General features: G+C 38.3%; 1 protein-coding gene and 1 long non-coding RNA gene across 16 annotated transcripts in view; both read right to left on the bottom strand.

Annotated features, from left to right (window-relative positions):
• Positions 1-20,047, bottom strand: part of map7d3 (MAP7 domain containing 3) — a 56,507-nt gene extending 36,460 nt beyond the window's left edge. For all 15 annotated transcript variants that reach the window (XM_067457640.1, XM_067457641.1, XM_067457642.1 and 12 more), the window contains exon 1: positions 19,930-20,047. In XM_067457640.1, coding sequence (XP_067313741.1) covers positions 19,930-20,017 — 88 coding nt within the window. In that variant the 5' untranslated portion in view covers positions 20,018-20,047. The remainder of the gene's footprint in view (positions 1-19,929) is intronic.
• LOC137092317 (uncharacterized) lies at positions 3,953-8,583 on the bottom strand. Its single transcript, XR_010908215.1, has 4 exons — positions 8,556-8,583; positions 7,756-7,836; positions 6,817-6,941; positions 3,953-4,031 (listed from the first exon to the last, which is right to left on the bottom strand). It is a non-coding gene; the product is annotated as an uncharacterized lncRNA (long non-coding RNA).
• Positions 20,048-21,328: the final 1,281 nt, after the last annotated feature.

Raw genomic sequence — 21,328 nt, 5'->3', positions numbered from 1 at the left:
AGTAGAGTACTGATTTAAAAGTCGATTTATTTAGTCAAACAAAGTAATGTAGAAGCTATAATAGTCAGGATTACTACTCATCCGCTACAAAATAATCATATTTATTTAACAAATTGACTAGAAGCATTGTCAAATGACTATCTTTTCAACTTAGATGGCGAAGAAGGTGCTATGAAATTCAGTCCAGGCAATTTGGTCTGGACTTGATCCATTGAAGAGTAATTATGCCCAAACGGAAACTGTTCAGACCAATCAAATTGTCAGGGCGACCTTTATACGATGATTGACAGATAACGCACCGTAATCATCACTTTATTTTTAATGAAGTTCAAGCTGACGTGGGGAAGACATTCACTTCAGTTCACTGCGGGACCGTTTGTAAACAAATCTCCAGTCGATGCTGGATTTTCATCTGACAGGAATGGTGCAACACTAATGTGAGTAAAACTTTGTTATAGATCGTTTTGCTTATACGTGTCTAACAGGGATGGAAATTAACTTTTTTGTCCACCGGCCACTGTGGCTGGTGGATTTCAAAATCTACAAGCCACTCCATGTTTTAACCAGCCACTTTCTTGTTTTTAACCGATAATGTGTAATTGCACGTGAAAAATTAATACTACAAGCTCTACAATACTAAAGCAGTTTATTTAATCTCAAGTCTCAATGAAATGCTGACATTTTCTCTTATACACACACAAACCATTAACTGATATACATTTTATTAAATGAGTAGGTCTCTGTGCGCTCTTTTTTTTAATAAATTTTTACCTGGATGTGGCATTTGGATGATTTGTGGTCTTTTATGGCTTCCAGTTTTAGGTTTTTAGTACCAACAATGAAACTACTAGTTTTGGCATCTTCTGAAGCGTGTTGACGACATACCGAGCAGAACATTGTCAGTAGGGATGCACCAAAATAAAAATAATTGCCTGAAACCGAAACACTAGAAATAAAGAAATTATGAAATTATGCCAATTATCCATTGCATTTATGGCTAATGCTATGACTGTGTAACTTTACAAAAAAAATCAAGGCATTACAATTCCATTAATTAATATTAAAGTTTCAAGTAATAAATCAATTACAAATTATGCAAATATTTATTTAGCACATTGCAACAACCAACAGTATAAAATAAAATTCAAACTAAAATGTGTTTTGTTCTTGACCTCACTTATGTGTACATTAAATAATAATGTATTGGCCTACTGGCCTGCAGAAAGGGTACAGAAATTGAATAAAGTAATCAAATGTAAAATAACTGCATATTTAACTGTTTAAATTAAAGATTAATCCTTATTAAACTTACAAAAGCTATTCAATCAAGAGCAGTGCGTGATGTCCTTTTGTTTGACATTAAACAGAGCAGTAAAGGCTACTGCCCCTTTAAGACCTAATAGAAGGATATGCTCGTCTTTCTCGACTCTATACAGTTCACTTGAGGCATATTCAGACAATGTCTGCTTGGATACTCATCAAGATGGACATGTTGACATACTTTTTGTGTGAGTTTGTCCGTTTAAGCACAAGACTTGAAAAAGAACTCAATATTTGCGCGCTGTGAGACGAGTGCGCGCTTTCGGATGATGAGCAGTGCCGGATCTTCTCTCGGCGTGCGCGAGTTCTTATTCGCGCCTTCTGGCACTACATCTGGGAAATGACGGCGAAAACGACTGGTCATTTCTCTATGGGTCATTTTCGGACATACGGCCGCACTCGCATGCATTGAACAAAGTTTACAAAGAGGGGAAACAGTATGCTATTTTTATTTACCCGCCACGGTGGCCGGTAGGTGAAGTGAGTTTTTACCCGCCACAGCTCAAAATCACCCGCATTTGGCTGGTGGCGGGTGCTAATTTCCATCCCTGGTGTCTAACAGAAACATACCTCAGCATGCTGGACTCAGACACGTATAGGCCAGGGCTCGCAAAGCCCGGCAGGCCGATGTATCTCATAATATTCCGTTCTTGATCTGTGGTGTTGTCTCTCTCGACTTGACATTTGAAGGGTGACATGCGCGAACACGTGTGTGTGTGTGTGTTTGTGTGTGTGTGTGTGTGGTTCGTGCTTATATCGACCAATCGTGCGGGCTATGTGTAATATAAAAATAATAGTCCAATCAATCGCGGGTGAATGAGAAAAAAATCATTGTGTTTGTTTGATAAAGACGTTTACGAGCCCTGTGATAGAGAGAATCATTCCGGTTGCTGCTTTCAAAACAATCTCCCCTCTCCCTCATGTGAACTGACAGGGGAGCTGAAGCTCATTAAATATGCAAATCTTATCCAATCCTAGCCGTGGGCATTTACTTCCGAGTCTCCAGTGCAGCACGCCCATAAGAACCCAGTGTGTTTTGGAGAGAGCCTAAAAACCACACTGTAAAAGGGTTGCTGTAAATTTTACAGTAACTTACTGGCAGCTGGATGCCAGTAAGTTACTGTAAAAGTGTTTACAGTATCACTACTGTAATTTAATTTACAGTAATAATAAGGTATACTGTAATGACATTTACAGTATAAATACTGTATTTTTATTTACAGTATGAGTACTGTATTTCATTTACAGTACAAGTACCATATTTTTATTTACAGTATTATAATTGATTTCCTATTACAGAATTATAATTTTTTTTACGATTTTAAATTAGCTTAATTTACTTTAAACAAAATATAATTAATTTTAATCTACATGTCGTAAGATTGCAATAAAGTTGATGAAACAGATCTAATCACAGCAGTCAGTTTTATTTAACACAGAATTCAGCATACACAGAAAACAAAGAAACAAAACAACCAAACCAAACAGATTTTAAAAAGACAAACCATGAAATTAACAACAGGTGTGGCAGCACTGTAAACAGTTTTTTACCCCAAAAAATGCACGAGTCCTCATGAACATTTGTCATTAAAATATGCTGTTTTGTTTAACTGTTTAAGATTTACTTTAAAAAGTATATCTTGCAAATGTATTTGAATTCATCTTGTGTATTTAAAGGGATAGTTCACCCAAAAATGAAAATGTGACGTTTATCTGCTTACCCCCAGTGCATCCAACATGTTGGTGTGTTTGTTTCTTCAGTAGAACACAAATCAAGATTTTTAACTCAACCGTTGATGTGTGTAGGTCATATAATCATGTGAGTGGGTAACAAGTCTATTACTTCCGGTAAGGTCAAAATACACGCTCTGGCTTGTATATCCCATTTCCAGAGTGTGTATTTTCACCTTACCGGAAGTGAAGTGTGTTCCAAGCTGTTGGATATAGCGTTGTATTCGATGTAACAAAAAATTATACAAATATGGCTCGATTTCTCACACAAACTGATCGTTTTGTGTCTTAATATATCAATGTGTTGTGATGAGCCACAGGGCTCTTTGTGCATGTTTTCTAAGCATGTTTTTTTTTTTTTTTTGCTCTGATAGAATTGTTTACCCATTCAAAAGAAAAGATAAAGTGAAAAGTGAAAGATAAAGATAGAAATGCGCAAAGGAAACAAAAACCTTACAAAAATGATATACGATCCGCCTAATCCTGGCCATAATCACAGAGATGCTGATTCGCACGGGACTAATATTATCACAGGACCTCGGTGTTCGGTGAAAGATGGTAGGTAATTTGCGGGGGAATTTTTACTTTACAAATTACAGACATAGCCGATTTGCACGGGATTAAGATCACAGACATTCTCTGCAATTATTACAAACCACCAGAGGTCCACAGATAATACTAGTCTCGTGCGAATGGGGATAAAGACACCTACATGTTGGATGCACTGGAGGTAAGCAGATAAACATCAAATTTTCATTTTTGGGTGAACTAACCCTTTAACAAGGCTAAAAATGTAAACATACTGAAAAGCAGAACAAGCCTTCAATAATTTTGCCAATCGAAGTCAACAAGCTCTGATGAAAGATGCCACAAGAGGATTTAGGATGACGATTTTTCTCTGGACCCTTTTTCCAGATGTCTGGCTGATCTGTGATTTTGATTGCCATTTGGTGCCATCAGGGTTTATTCTCAGAATGAACCTGCAAGCACAAGAGAAAAAAAAAACATTTATCAAACCACTGCTTTCCCAACAGTTATAACATGGTGATGTATGCTCTTTGATGTTAATAAAAGCAATATGTACTATATTAATAAAGAACAGTGTAGACAGATTATAATGGAAATTTGTGAGATTGCAATTAAAGGGTTAGTTCACCCAAAAATGAAAATGATTTCATTAATTACTCACCTTCATGTCATTGGACACCTGTAAGACCTTTGTTCATCTTCAGAACACAAATGAAGATATTTTTGTTGAAAGCTGATGGGTGAGAAAGGCTTCAGAAAGGCCTCCATTGGCATTCAGTACATTCCCACTCACAAGGCCCATAAAGGCACTAAACACATCGATACAAAGTCCATCTAACTACAGGGACTGTACAATCATTTGATGAAGTGACGGGAATAGTTTTTGTGCGCAAAAAAAGTCAAAATAACTACTTTATCCACCAAGTAACTGACATTAACTCGACACATGCGCGAGAATATGACGCAGATTCGCCGTTCGATACATGACCCAGAAGAGGAGTGCCGCTTTCGCGTTATTTCACGTCTGAGACCAACACGGAAGACAATAACTTGGCAGATAGTCATTATTTTGATTTTTTTTTTTGCGCACAAAAACTATTCACGTCGCTTCATCAAATGATTGTACAGCCACTGTAGTGAGATGGACTTTGTATCGATGTGTTTAGTGCCTTTATGGGCCTTGTGAGTGGGAATGTACTGAATGCCAATGGAGGCCTTTCTGAAGCCTTTCTCAGCCATCAGCTTTCAACGAAAATATCTTCATTTGTGTTCCGAAGATGAACAAAGGTGTTACAGGTTTCCAATGACATGAGGGTGAGTAATTAATGAAATCATTTTCATTTTTGGATGAACCCTTTAAAACGAGGGGCACATTTTTAGTGATTATAAAGAGACATCACTTTGCGTGCTTTCTGCCATGCCAACTCAAACATCCAGTAGCCTAAGCTTACATTTTCTGTTAAAGTTAACAGTGGTTTGTGAATGAAGATAATTTTTAGGGGAATACTTATGTGATTCAGTAGATTGACCGGTAGGGGACATGTTTGGACATGTTTGGTTCACTTAGTTTTGTCGTGGCCACAACATATAAACTCGTGGGAACGTGATATGTTGTTGCTACGAGATATTATTTTGTGGGAATGTCCTATTAAGTCATGGGAACGTGATAATTAATCGTGGCCATCGTAACTCCATCGTAACTCAACGAGATCATTTTGTTGAGTTAACGACATGTCGTGGCCTTGACTTCATATTTTGAGAGAACAACATCTATTTATCGTGGCCACAAGTTAAGTTTAGGGAACCACACCGGTCAGTATATCCTACTTAACCACAGAAGTCGGAGATAGAGATGACTGATGAAACATCATTTTACTCTGCATTAGGAATGGCATATACAGATATAGAGCAGTCTCTGGCATTAAGACATGGTTACGTTATTAAGTGAAAGACACTAAAGTTCGCATTCTAAAGTTGAATGGGCTTTTTAATTGGAAATTTGCTGGCTTGAATAAACCAGAAGCATCGCGCCAAAGGAGCGCGCACAGTGTGTTAAAGGGTTAGTTTACCCAAAAAGGAAAATTATGTCATTAATTAATTACTCTAATGTCGTTCGACACCTGTAAGACCCCCTTTCATCTTCAGACACAGATGAAGATATTAGTGTTGAAATCCGATGGCTCAGAAAGGCCTTCATTGACACCAATGTCATTTCCTCTCTCAAGACCCATAAAGGCACTAAAGACGTCGCTACAAAGCCCATCTCACTACAGCGGCTCTACAATCACTTTATGAAGAGACCAGAAGAGTTTTAGTGTGCAATAAACTAAATAACGACTTATATAGTGATAGGCCGATTTCAAAACAAAGCTTTGACTGGTTATAAATCAGCGTATTGATTAATGATTTAGATCGCGTGTCAATCTGCCAAATTGCTGAAATCACGTGACATTGGCGATCCAAATCATGAATCAATATGCTGATTCATAATGCCCATCACTATACAAGTCGTTATTTAATATTTTTTTGGCGCACAAAAACTATACTTGTCGCTTCATAAAGTGATTGTAGAGGCGCTGTAGTGAGATGGGCTTTGTAACGACGTCTTTAGTGCCTTTATGGGTCTTGAGAGAGGAAATGACATTGGTGTCAATGAAGGCCTTTCTGAGCCATCGGATTTCAACAAAAATATCTTCATTTGTGTTCTGAAGATGAAAGGGGGTCTTACAGGTGTCGAACGACATTAGAGTAATTAATTAATGTCAGAATTTTCATTTTTGTGTAAACTATCCCGTTAACACGCTGTGCGCGCTCCTTTGGTGCGATGCTTCTGGTTCATTCATGGGGAGGCAGTGGCTCAGTGGTTCATGTAGGTTGTCTACAAACCGAAAGGTTGGTGGTTCGATCCCCGGTTCCACCTGACCAAGTGTCGAAGTGTCCATGAGCAAGGCACCTAACCCCAGCTGCTCCCGACGCGGTGGATGGCGCCTTACATGGCTGACATCACCGTCGGTGTATGAATGGGTGAATGCGAGGCAAAATGTAAAGCGCTTTGGATGGCCATAGGGTCTGTTAAAAGCGCTATATAAATGCAGTCCATTTACCATTCATTCAAGCCAGCAAATGTCCAATGAAAAAGCCCATTCAACTTAAGAATGCGCTTCAGTGTCTTTCACTTAATAACGTAACTTTATTTTAAAGGGTTAGTTCACCCAAAAATGAAAATGTGATGTTTACCTGCTTACCCCCTGTGCATCCAACATGTAGGTGTGTCTGTTTCTTCAGGAGAACACAAATGAAGATTTTTTTACTCCAACCGTTGCTGTGTGCCAGTCATATAATGGTGTGAATGGGTAACAAGTCTATGAGAGCAAAACATACAAAAAAAAAAAAAAAAACATGCTTAGACAACATGCACAAAAACCCTGCTGCTCCTGAAGACACGCAGCGATTGGTTTCTGTGAGAAACACAACAGTATTTGTTATTTTTTTACATCATATCCTGACGAGTCTCATCAAGTTTTCCAATCGGCTGTGACTTCCATCTGATAAGGTCAAACTAATGAGGATCGTGTCATTTTAACCTTATCAGATGGAAGTAATAGACGATGGGAAAACTTGATATGACTCGTCAGGATATGAGGTAAAAAAATAACAAATAGTTTTTTGTTTCTCACAGAAACCGATTGTTTTGTGTCTTAAGAAATTGATAATAATCAGAAATGTTTCTTGAGCAGTAAGCCATCTAAATTACAAAGATTTCTGAAGGATCAAGTGACACTGAAAACTGCAGTAATGATAACAGGAATACATTACATTTAAAAATATATTTTAAAAGAAATCAATTATTTTAAATTGCAATAATATTTCAAAATATTACTGTTTCTGATCAAATAAATGCAGCCTTAAAGCTTTAGGATAAGTGCTTGTGATGTACAGCCTGGTTGGATTGGCTGCTGCCTAAATAAAACATAATCTAACAATTTATTTACAAAATATTAATCTCCAACATGCGTTCACAAGAGGGTGTAAAATCTGCAATGCATTCGCACAGACAACTTTCAGTGTTTGCACACAAACTGCACAACCATCTTGACTGTTGCTTTTTTAAACTGTATCTTAACGATATAAGTTTAACGTTTTAAAAGAGTCAAATAATCACCAGCTTCTGCTTACCAGTTTCCTCAGAAGACTGTAACCGCCAGAAAAACACTCCAAGACACCTCCCATGTTCCAAATGGCGGTTTTAACAGCAAACTTTAAACAAAAACAACAGATTCAGTTCGAAATGCTGTTAGTCATTAGTCAATGAAAAATATTAGTCAATGAAAAACGATTACAACCTCGAACACCGGACGCAAAGCTCGGCACGGCGCCGCTGAAATTCGAACAGTGTAACTTAACAACACACCGGTGGCGGCATTCGGTGCCTGTCCGCGGCCACTCTGGGAGTTGATCAAAATCCTGCCGTGCCACGGAGCGCCATTTCAAGGTTTTATATTAAATTTATATTTTATTTCCTTCAAATCGCCAATGTACATAACTTACGTTACTGATTTCACCCTGTGCTGCAAGATACACACATCGTGCAGCTCTTCTGTCAGAAGAAGATTTAAATCTGAGCTTTGCGTCCGGTGTGCAACCGTCTCTTTTTTCTTTCGGTGTTTTAAGGTAGTTTGCTGCCCCTGCTTAGCTAATTTAAATGAGGTAGATGAACATTAAAAGAGCTTTTTTCCTATTTCACTAACTATTAGTCAATGAAAACCTTTATTCACCCCGTTGAAGTAACAAAAATCACAAGGACGACCGTATGTTAACCACCCGCCTTGACAAACATGCAGAAAAAAGTCTCTTGACAGAAATTTGCTAAACTCACTCAATTTGCAGCACTGGTTCATGTTAGGTTGTTGATAATAAGTGAATGAGTTTGAAAATATCTCAGTTTTAAATAAAATCAAGACAGAAATAATACTAACCTTTATGTTGAGTCTTTCCTCATTTGCCCCCACCAACCGAAAAAAAAAAAAAAAACTTGAAAAGAAGTCTCCATTGTCATTGGTCAGTTTTTTGCGGGCATTGTCGCTACTGTAAATCGATTTACAGTAGAGAATAATTACAGTAGTAAACATATATTGTCCCATAATCCTTTGCTATTAACAGTATTATACTGTTAGTACATTTAACAGTATTATACTGTACATATTACAGTAAAATACTGTTCAAATTACAAAAATCCGTTACAGTGCAGTGTAGAAAATACCCTATTACTTATTTGGTTTATGATGTTTTTGAATGTAAAAACCACACAAACATTAGTTGACCTCAGACAACAGTATACTTTTTTTTTAAAAAAGCCAGTTCATGACACCTTTAAACAACGAGTTGACAACAAGTTGACAACTAGTTGTCTCAGAGAGCGATTTGTTAATTTTGTATTGAGAGAGCATACACTAAAGGCCATCGTACTGCAGGTACTGCATATAGGGCTGTCATGGCCCAGATCAGACACTGATGACGGAATTGACAACTCAAACCCGAGACAAAAAGATTGTAACGTTACTTATCTTTCCAGGGAACCGACGTGATTAAATGTGAAGTGACAAAAGGAAGAACAACTGTTACTTGGAGGTGAGGTGGACAGACAGCCTGAAGACCCAGCTGAGCAATTAATAAATTATTTCTTAAAGTTTGGCTGTGGCTGCATTAGCTTTTAATTTATTTTTTACTCCAAATGTGATCAACTTTTGCATAAGTATTAGATGTGTTGGGGAATTTATTGTGATGTTTTAATCATATTCTGATAAAATGTACGAAATGACATGAAAAAGATTCATTTTGCTAAACGAGATTCAAAGATCTGAGTAAAATGATCCAAACTTCCCTCTCTACTATGTGTCGCTCCACATACGTCATTTACTCCGTTGCTCTGATTGGTTGTAGTTCTATCCAATTGAGGTCTTTCCTGGTTCGGTTAAAACACGCCCCAATAATCACATCCCAATGGAGCAGTATCAGGGGAGGGGTTTATGAGATAAGCCCCGCTTCCACCAAAATTACCCGGAACAATTTTTACCAGGAACTTTTTTACAGGAACTTTTCTCCCCCCCAGACCTGCAACTGTCTGCGTTTCCACCGCGATAAAGTTCCGTGAAGATTAGGCAAATTAGTCCGGTGATGTAGGACTGCGCGCGACTGCTCCTCCAAGTCAGTGACGGAGTAATCATTTTTGTGCGTACCGATTGAAAGATTTAGTGGACTGTTTACATGAGACATTATCTAAACTGATCTGGTGTTTACATGTGATGACTTTCAATCGCAATCATTTTGTGACATGCAGTTTGTCTGCCGCATCAAAAATGTCAACGCTGTTTTCTCCAGCAGCTGGAATGTGTTAACTGTAGCCATAGCAACCAGGACTAATACAGTATTATAAGCTATTTATTTGTTGTAAAGTGTAATAATCATCTCAGAAAAAAAAAAAATTCTTCTTTCAGGCGCAGTTAAAGTAAAAACTGCCTGGGGCAATATACGCTGCGTCATTATTCCAACATTATCTTCATAACTTACGAAATAAAAAGTTTACCCCTCAGAAAAATTAACTTTCCTCTCTTGTCAACATGAGCGCGGCGCGCGCCGTCACGTCATGTAAGGACGCACACTTAAAAGTAATCGGTCAGGTCGTTTACATGGTGAAAAATATAGATTGTAAAAAAATGAATAACCAGTATGGAAGAGATTCAAGCTGTGCTGCTTTTGCTGGTTATGTATAACGTTAGGTTTACTAAAGAGGTAATTAACAACGACAGAAAAGAGCCCTAATATGCAGATTCAGCAGCATGCAGCATATTCAGAAAGCTTGTAAAGCTAGATTTAATATGACAATGTATATTATTATCAGCTATTACGGACATCGCACGTGAGATGGCTGAGACGAACGCGCGCCATCAGACAGAGAGCAAGACTGATATTTACTGAACGTAGACCGAACCTCGCAAAAGACTTTTAAAAATGCCGGTTGAAATAAAATGCTGAGTGAGCTAAACCAATCACTATGTTCAGCACACAAGGCCCGCCCTTGAAAGTTACTGAACTTTGAAAAAGTACTACCTCGCGAGCAGGGCCGTTTGGAGGGGGAAATATTTACCCGGAACTTCATTTAGACCCTGGTTCCTGCGGTCTAGACACGGAGTACCACCCCCAAAGTTCCTGGTTCCTGGGTAAAGTTCCTGTGGTGGAAACGGGGCTATATACTGGGACCAACCACCTGGGGGGTGACCGAGACACTTTGGCATCACTTTTTAGGATGTGTGCAGCACACTTGGTGTCAAAACAAAGTTATCACATCAGTTCTGCACTATTGCCTTATTTCACTGCTACACAATCAAAAGCCAGTTGGCATAGTTCTTAATATTTAAACAACTGAACTGATGCCGGTCATTTTGCTTTTTTTTTTTTGGAGCGAAAACACACTAAAAAATGACACGGATTGCATCATCCCTTCTGACAACAGCTGCCCCGTTTAAACTGTCAGATCACAAGATGGGCTGTTCAACAAACCTTTATTCTCTCAGTCTGACAGAACACAAAGAACAGTTATACAAATAGCAACACTATGCTCTCTATGTCCTGCAATGCACATCCAAGGAGACCTAGCAGTCAGAGAGCGTTAGCGCTCAGTGGGTCAGTGGGGTCCTGTTACCACTCACTGTTTGCCTCACTCTTTTTTTTTTTTTTTTTTGCTGAAGTAGCAGCCTGTTATTGGGACAACAGGAAGTGCTCTGGGGCAGATGCCCGGGGAGGAACGTGCCTGCACTTTTCAATTATTCAGGCCTGAACAGAAGGCACAGCTGTGATTTTACATACACACATTTTAAAAAATACAAACACATGCAGCGTTGTGAAAGATACAAAAATTAACTAGTTGGTGAGTTGCCTGAATGTAGGTTGGGCTATATGGCAAAAATTTGTTTTTTCTATTTTCACTATTTTCTTTTTGTTGTTGTTGTTGTTTTTAAATGCTAAACTAATCAACTTAAAAACGCAACTACAACATGATTCAGGTAACATTTTCTTTATTAACCCTCTAGTTAAAAAAAGTTAATTCCAAGTGCACCACACCTGAAGTGATCATCATGGTGCAAATGAAAAACAAATTATTATTATTTTTTTTAAATCTTGTCTGAAAATATACATGAAATATAAAGGTAAATATTGTACAAACGTATCAGAAATCATATAAAATAAGAAAAATGCTAAATATTTCATAGCCAAAAATGAATAGCAATAAACAACACCAGTAACAAGCTATTATTAACAGCAACTACATTGTTAAAACAGAAATGTATCAAGTATATTTCAAATAAATAATTGGTTATTTGAATACTAAATTCTTTTAGTGAAAAAAACTACAAAATGTTCAATTGGAGACCTGATTTTTTTACAGTGTACTAGTCTATCATTAAATTATTTTAAATATTACTATAAAAACTATAATTCCTATGTTTTGTCTTTGATGGGCATAAAATTAACAATCAAAGATTGCGGGGGGCACTAGAGAGCAGCACATGGAGTAGGACATGTTTCCACTCCGCTCTGTCACACTTGCTAAAATAATCAAAAACTGCTCAATTTTATCATTTTGAAAAGTCAAAGATTGCTTTCAATGTTTAACCTTGTATAAGTTGTATTTATTTATTTTTTCCCATACAGTGCAACACGACTTTGATGTCACAACAGCAACTTACAGTGTGTGAACTTAATTTACCCACAAGTAATCAATGGCTTAGGCCAAGGCATTCCATTAAAACCCATTTCAAGGGTTGTGCTAGTAGCACTCATGCAATGTAAGCAATGATGTACATCTGAGTGAGTGAGACAGAGAGAAGTTAGTGAGGGAAGAGCATAAAAAAGTGGACTTTAATGAAGGTTAGAGCTTAACTCTGTCAAGAACGCCTGATCTAAAGAGATGTGTGAACATGTACGGCTGTTGCAATGATGGTTAAAGGCAATGAATTTAAAAGATGCAACTTTTACCGAATGTTTCTCCAAACATTCTCACAGCTTAATCACAGTATAATTAAAGTAAATGCACTGCTGCTAAAGATATCAAAAAAGTAAAAATTAAAAAAAAGTCTAGATGAACTAGTTGACCCAACGCCATTCACAATGTAGTTCTTGTACATGATTAGTGGGGACACCTGAGCTACATAAGCTCAGGCTATTTCAAGAGGTAGAGCAAAGATGACGTGTGGGCACTGGGCAGTACGTTATGCTTGCTTCTGGGAGGCTATTGATAGCATCATCATAAGCTCTGGACTTTTCGTGCAACATGGGCTCACTGGAAATATGTGCATCTCCCAACACTTTTGGAAAACTCTTAAATCTTACCAGGGCCTGAATTTCATTTTGGAAAATAAGGAAATTTCAATTTGGGAAATTCCCTCCTTAGGTGACTCCTATGTGTTTTTTTCTTTTCTTTCAAAACCGACTAGAAGCAAAAATCCATTGTCACTTAAAGGGGTATTTCAGTGCTGAGAAGATGAATCTGTATTAAGGCTGGTCATCGAGAACCGGTTCTAAAGGTCCTTTCACACCGGACGCGTAACAAATAAGCGAATATTTTGCGTCAAAACCATTCACATCAGCCGCGACACAAATTTGCGACGTTTCAGAGCTCAAACATTCCAAAACATTCGCAGCGACAGCTGAGAAAACACGGGCACTTCATCATTCAGTGAAGACGAGCTTTTCATTTTATTTAAAGGACCGAGAAGAAGGTTTTGGGTGCAGCCAGTCTTATATAGGGCCCTATAATTTCCACGATCACGGAATCACGGACGGAATCGCGGAATTGGCATATTAACGCGGAATCTGCATATAAACGCGGAATCTGGTGTTAATGCAGATTTCCACGGAATTTTACATATTTGTAATGAAATTCTGTGTCGTGTGGGTGGAGAAAATATGTCTGAGGAAAATGAAGACCAGGGGAAGCAAATCTTCGCGACACAACCCCTCCCGTAATTTCAGCTCGCCATTCAAAACAAGGAAAGTATGGCGAAGTTGGTCTCCACGGCTCTGCTTTCGGCGGCGAAAAAGTTAAGAAACTCAACGCTAACGGCGGTTTCACACTGCACGCGCAGGCGGCGCAGAAGCTTTGCGTATGGAGAGCGAGAGCCGCGCGCTCGTTGTGCTCAGGCAGCATCGGTCGCGCGTGCAGCTGAACCGCGGCTCGTGTATTGTACAGACAGACAAATATTGTCCATTCTGTCAGATTTTCTGGCGTTCTTCTCGACCCCGGTCATCTCGTGCTTTGATTTATAATGGGCACATTAGACAGCAATGCATATCTGCTGCAAATGCGACCGTTTTCCCCTCTGTTCCAAACACATTTAAAATGCTGTATATGGGTAGTTTACATAATAAAAGTAACCTTAAAGTTAAAATAAGCATCTAGTTTTAATAATTTAAAGGGGCCTATGAAGTTGGGGAAAAAACTTCAGGCAGTGTTGTGTTTTCGTGTATCTTTATTTTTCACAGCTCTGGATATCATAATGGTGATTGCACACAGAACATTTCACTACATGATTTCATGGTGAAATGTGTTATTTTTTCATGTTAATTTTCAACTTTAAATGTTTCACTTAATAGTACTGTATGTAAAAGAAGATTCTTATGATTTTGAAAGAAAAAGCTAATGGAGCACTTTCATTTTAACTTATATAAACTACTATAATGTATTTTACCAGAAAGTTTAAAGCTAATAACCATTAATATTTGAAGTACTTGAAGTGCAGTGTTATGTTGCATCATGCAGTATTTGTCCTAAAAAGTAAATGTGATGTTTGTTACCTCAATAAATTTAAGGTCATTCCTATTTTTTGTTTTATGTTCTATTATATCAACATTAAAAGCACACTTTTTTTCACTAAAATAACAATAAAGGGTAATTGCCAAACATTTTAATGGAAAAAAATGGAATTTGCAAAAATTAAAACGGAAAAAACGGAATTTGGGAAAAAATAAAACAGATTTTATAGGACCCTACTTATAGAACAGAGAGTCTGAAGGGGAGGATGCTAATCTTGTACAGGAGCTAAAACTTTATTGCGGCCGATTCAGCACTTACTTTCTAAAGTCTTTGGGACAATTTGAGGATCTCCTCCAGAGACGGCAGCGCATCTGACGAGACAAACCGCGCACTTCAGGGAATCAATCGATCCGAGCAGATGTTTCCAGTCGAGTCACAATGTTAACATTTCAATGCCACAGGCGTATGTTTAGTAATGTTTCGAAAAAAATCAACTATTTATAAAAGGTTATAAGTTATTGCTGTCTTTGGGTGCTTTCACATCTCTAGTTCGGTTCATTTGGTCCGAACCAAGGGCAAACAATTATACATTGTTGCATTTTTCAGATTTTTTGGTTCCTTTTCACACCACACTGATTGCTTTGGTCCGAACCAGTTGAAACGAACCAAATCGCAGGCACGTGACAACATCCACATCACTCATTGGCCATGGCGTATTTCCTAAACGGCTTTTCGATTGGTCAGAATTTACGTGTGGGAAAATTCCAACAGGCGAGGCAAAGCCAGCAAACTATAATAACACTATGGAGAGACGACTGCGCGGGCCAGTTTTGTCCCTGGCCATAATCTACTAAACGGTGTGTATTTACCACAGTATGCAAACAAAACATTTCTATGATGAAGCTCGGATGCGACATGAAAACAACGTTCTAATGCACTGCAGGCGGCGAGCGCGCATCGCTCGTCACTTCAAGAGGAGGCGTGCATTAATTATTAACTCTTGACATGCTTCCATCTTCCGAAAATATTGCCAACGATCTATCAGGTAATAATATCATGCACACAATGTCAGCGCAGCTAACTACGGCAGCTGGTTCAGTCCAAAAATGATCAGTACTTTTGCAGTTGGTTCTGTTCGAGGTCGGATCACGTTCTCACCACAAACAAACCGCTCCAGAGTTCGTTTGAAAACGTACCGAGACCACCTCTTCAAGGAGGTCTCGGTACGCTTGTTTGGTCCGCTTTTGGTGCGCACCCGAGTGCGATTGCTGCTTTCAGACCTGACCAAACGAACCGCACCAAAGAGGGAAACGAACTCTAGTACGATTCAACCGAACTAAATGAGGCAGGTGTGAAAGCACCCTTTAGCATACAGTGGGCGAACACAGCTGCAGCTGTACAGCTTACAGCTGTAATCTCATGAGAAATGCCATGCCTGGCAAAGGTAAAGTTGAATAGCTTGTGACATCAACTGGACATTTCGTTACTTTTGTTTCCTTTTATGTGATTGGTTGAAGCCGTTTTTGTCGCCGCTAGAATAAAAAAAAAAAAATCGACATCGAAACGAAACGAATAAATGTTGTTTTTTCGCCTCAGCACATTCGCGTTCGGTGTGGAAGCGCTCATTACACAAACAGCTGATCGGAAAAAAAAACATTGCACGTCAAAATCGCGTCCAGAGTGAAAGGGCCTTAACTTGGAAACTTTAAAAAATAACGATGCCATTGGAATCGTTTAGAAAATTAGTTTTCGATTCCGATCATCGGTTCCAAACGTGCAAGTTTTGGTTTCCATGGCCACTGATTTCCAGAAGTGCTTGCCGCGCCCACTTGTTCTTTTAGCCATGGAGCACGTTAAGCAGCGCTGGAGTTAAAAGGTATGAATTTATTTCACACTTTAAAAAGCCTGGGTCGGCACAGTGTAACTGTGTAGTGTTGTCAAAAATATCGATACTGAAATATCTGAAAAGATACGATAGCCTGCTCAGTTTCTACAGTATCGATCCCAGCTGCGCTCTCCACGCCAACAGCGAGTTGACACACACCCGCATATTCTCATTCAGCCCGGTTAACCCTCTGAACGCGGCGAACGCTGGACTTTTCCTCATGACAGCGTGTTAGTGTGTGAGATTGGTCGGAATTTCACGCAGGACTGCACATAATTCTACTAATAACCGCAGTGTCGCACTTATATCTGAAGAACATACACATACCGTTATAAAGCCGCCTCTGACATACAAACGCAAACATTTGCTTCTTTTTCCAACTTATTATTGGTCAAATACACTCAAAAAAATGCTCAGTGCACATTCTGAACAGTATTAATGTAAACACAGTCGTAAACAATTCAGGAAGAAATGAAGAATGAGTAACAGGAACAGTGTTCAGGATCCAGGAGTGCGTTAGTCTTAAAGGGACAGCAGTTATTTGTTATTCAAAACAAATTTACAATTTACAGTTACAAACGCTGCAGGAGTCAGATTACATACATTTGTGTTAAGCTGAATGAGCTCTCATGATGAGAACTGAGGTAAACGCGACTGCACTCGCGGTATACATTCACAGTGCATGTTCAGTCTGGTGCGTTTTCAGTTCATGCATTTGGAAGATTAACCTTATTACCCATATATTAATTAATTTGAGAATTTAAAACACTAACTTTGCTGCGCCGGCCGCCCTATTTACATGAATGCCTGCAGCGGCGAGCTGAGCTGTGAGTGCGACCTCTCATCCACCATGCGTGGGTTGAAAACATGCGGAAATAGCTCCCTCTGCTGGCTGTAGTCAGCCTCTGTACTTTAGCCTCTGGCCAAAAATTCCTCCGATGACGAAAATTGATGATATTTGCGTCATCAGAGGAATTTTTCCAGAAATGAAATGCATAAATCTCTTGTCTCAGGGGGATATGGGAGCACAATCATTCGAATATACTCCAGGGTTTCTACTGATACAAAGCAATATGCTAATCGCTGAAGTAGCCCTTTAATGCGTTTACATGCAACGCAAAATCAGGGTAAGAGGCAAAAAACGACCTGTCTCGACCAGTTTATTCTTACGCCGTTTATGACCTTACTGCGATAAAAGAAAATGGGTTACAGCGTTTACATGACCATGTTCATTGTCGGCTTATTAGGCATAATCAAGTTAAGAACGTGCATGTAAACACACCCATTGATTCGGATCGCCAATGTCACGTGATTTCAGCAGTTTGACACGCGATACAAACTGCTGAAATCACGTGACATTGGCGATCCGAATCATTGATTGATTCACTGATTCATGATCATTTGAATCTTTATTTGAGGAACACAAAAGAGAAGACAATGCTAAATAAAGTCACAGTTTTTGTTATTTTTGGACCAAAGTGTATTTTCGATGCTTCAAGAGATTTTAATCAACCAACTAATGTCACATATGGACTACTTTGATGTTTTTATTGGCTTTCTGGACTAAAATATCAAATATCTTAAACTGTGTTCCGAAGATGAATGGAGGAACGACATTAGGGTGAGTCATTAATGACAAATTTCATTTTTGGGTGAACTAACCCGTTAACATTAATTTGTGTGCGGCCTACCATACAATAACTGTCCTGATTGAAGTGTAGCCTTAATGCAATTGAAAATGAATGACTTCCGTCCACTTTGACGCTCTTGTCTGCGACGGTGTGTGAACATACTGTTATATTATGCACAATATTTCTGAGCTGCTGGGATATATGTACAACAACCATTGCATTAAAACACTGGCAGATTCACATTCCTCTATTTTGGTTTAAACTGAATTACATTTTTGGACGTTCAATGGACATTTAACCTAAAAGCAATATACATATTTTGCAGAAATTTTGCCACAGGTAGGATTTTTCAATGAGTGGGTTGCACATTTGAATGCTGCAGCACTTAAACAAATGTCAAAAAGCTCAGCAGGTCATGTACAGCACTTGTAGGACTGAAATACAAATATAAGTGTATAAGAGAGGAAAGGTGCTATCTATTAACAATGAGAATTACAGCCCTCATTCTACCAAGAATAACGATTACGCCTGATAAACAAAGGTGCTACCTGTTTAATATTGACTTATAACCAGCCAGGTGGATTATGATATCAAAAAAACTCAAGATCACATGGCTCTAACCCTCTTCAATAATAGCTTTCAAATGCAAGAGACAAATTAATCAAAATAAATAAATAAATACAAAAATAATGTGATTTTTTCATACCACAGGACTACTAGACCATATAGAGTCTTGTGTTTTCAGTCAGGCCAGGGTTAACACGGGCAGGATGCAGATCTTGACGTGAACCCACTGTGACCCATTTCTAACAATCAAATGAATACTGAATTCAAGCTCTGCTGCAATAAAAAGAGAAGCTAAAATGACATACCTTACACAACAGGCCCCAAGATCTTTTACAACTCCATGAGATTAACCACAGGCTACAGTAAAAGCTAAATCTACGAGTCTATTAGTGGCATAGGCTAAACACAATACATCAAAAGTGCAAATCATTCCTCATTAGCAAGGCAGAGAAGCATGCAAAACAAGCATACGTGTTTTCGTAAGAGGCACTATAAGTAAATAGAATGTGATGGTTTGCTGCTAAACGCTACAATAATGGTGATATAGTGAGAAAAATTACAGTTTATTAACCCTAAAAGATCATATATGGTAAACGACCTAGTTAAGGGTCCATCTCCAAGTGTAGTGAGAGTCATACGTAGACATCCTGTTTAGCAATTACTGGCAAAAAGTGCCAAAAGCATCAGCAAGACAGAAACTCACACTCAACATAAGATATTATAACACACTTAACATAATATATATTTCAAGCGAAATATACTGCCAAACATCGATGCCTGCATCAATTCCACATGCAATAATAAACTAAAACTTGATGATTTCACTTATGGCTCAACTCAATAAACAATGGTCACTTTCATCAAACGTGCAGTTCTCCAAATGATTCTGTAGTTTATACGTGAACTCTTTCGACATCAATTTCAGTCTCTTTTTGCTAGTCAGATGGGAAGCGCATATATAAACCAACTTATGTGACCCTATACACATTTACAAGCACCTTGTTGGGAGAATATTTAGTATAATGCGAAAATAATAAACGAATAACTTAGGTTAGGTCAAGACATGAGAGCGCCATACAAAAGATGCGATGATGTAGCCCTGTCAAACAAGACATCCCTTTTCAAACCTCCCAACAAGATCCGGCAAACACAACATTAAAAAACGCGTAGGGGGTCGTAAATTAATCCCATCTAAACATTAAACTCCACAAGAACATACAAGTGAACAAACACAAACTTGTTGCCGGGTGCTGGAGTAAGTTTAGCAGTTAGCTGGCCGTTATCCGTCCATCTGAGCCCGCTAACTCTCTCAAAACCGCCTCAATGAAAGTAATGGATGTAAGTCCTCAGCTGTCCAAACAACCTCCAAACAAAGCCACAGTACTGAAGATATGTCATATGACTGATTTACGCAACGAGAACATGTCAAAAGAGTTTGTAAATCAGTAAATTCTTACCCATTTGCGCCCGCAACCCTTTGAGAGACGTTGCACCCTCCGCCATTTTTACCGAAGTTTTTTTTCCTGCTGTTTGGCGCTGACACATTAGAGGCGCGCGAGGACGCCGACAGCTCAACCCATGGCTCAACCAGCCGAGCGCCACAGACGGTGACAGCGACATCTAGCGTTCAACAGCACACACTGCATGAGTGCACAACTCTTCCCCAGTCGGTTATTTTCAAGCTGGTGTCCGTGACCACAAGAGGGAGCCAGAGGGTCCGTAAAAAACTCAAACCTCCTGGGTGCCACTGTCCACGTACGAGGACATTATATTGAGTGAATTTATCTGACACCATAGGCCTACATGTCACAGTTTTTATCTAAATGTCCTGTACAGTCCTTTTCAGAGAGACCATTTGTTTTGAGGTTTCACCACGAAAACATCTTTAATTATGAGTGAATTATCAAATTTAACACGATAATATTTAGCAATTATCATTTAAGTCTTAGCCTACTTTTCAAATGGTTTGTTATAAATCAATATTTTAAGCAAGTGTTATGGGGTTTCTAATCAAAATATTACTTTTTGTTACCAGGTATTTCAGGAGACAAAACAAGTGAATAGGGAAATAAATTACATATTCCTATAATATATTAGATAGTCTATTATTATGAAAAGTTACCAATTATTACTTCCATTACTACACTTCTTTTTTCGTTAATGTTGCTCCAAGAACACATTAATATACAAATTAGAGTAGGGAAACCCAGATATTGCATAAAATAAAATGATATATTGATTCATTGCTTTATATCTTTCATAACAAGGCTGATAATCATCTTGAAACAAAATTTGGTTCAAAAATACAGAAACCTAAAAATTGCTTGTTTTTGCCTATACATGCAATTTCATGTCATTTATGATGACGTAGCATAACATACACTGTTAAAAAAAAACAGGTCTCCTATAGAACATTTTCAAGTGACTGATCACATCTCCATTTTCAGTTGGCCGAACTGAATTTCTGTGAATTAAATTGCATCAGTTCATAGAATTTCAATTCGGACAACTGAAAATGTATCAATTTACAGAATTTCAGTTTGGCCAACTGAAAAATTTAGATGTGATCAGTCACTAGAAAATATTTAATTGGAGACAAAAAAAATGTTAACAGTGTATATAAAATATAATTTTTCCATTTGTTTCTTATCGCCTAAACAACGTAACTGAAAAAATAAGTTACTCGATTCAAAAAAACTTTTCCCCCATGGGTCTTAGGAGACTATAATCAGATATTTTGAGATATCAATGGATATTTGTTTTATGTTTTTAATCAACAAAATAATTAAACTAAGTGTATGGTGTACAGGCTTGGCCTATATTTTCCTTTTACCACATAAGCTTTGACAGAATGTT

This window comes from Pseudorasbora parva, chromosome 11 (assembly GCF_024679245.1).
Source record: "Pseudorasbora parva isolate DD20220531a chromosome 11, ASM2467924v1, whole genome shotgun sequence".
Taxonomy (NCBI): domain Eukaryota; kingdom Metazoa; phylum Chordata; class Actinopteri; order Cypriniformes; family Gobionidae; genus Pseudorasbora; species Pseudorasbora parva.
This window is presented reverse-complemented; position numbering and strand designations above follow the sequence as displayed.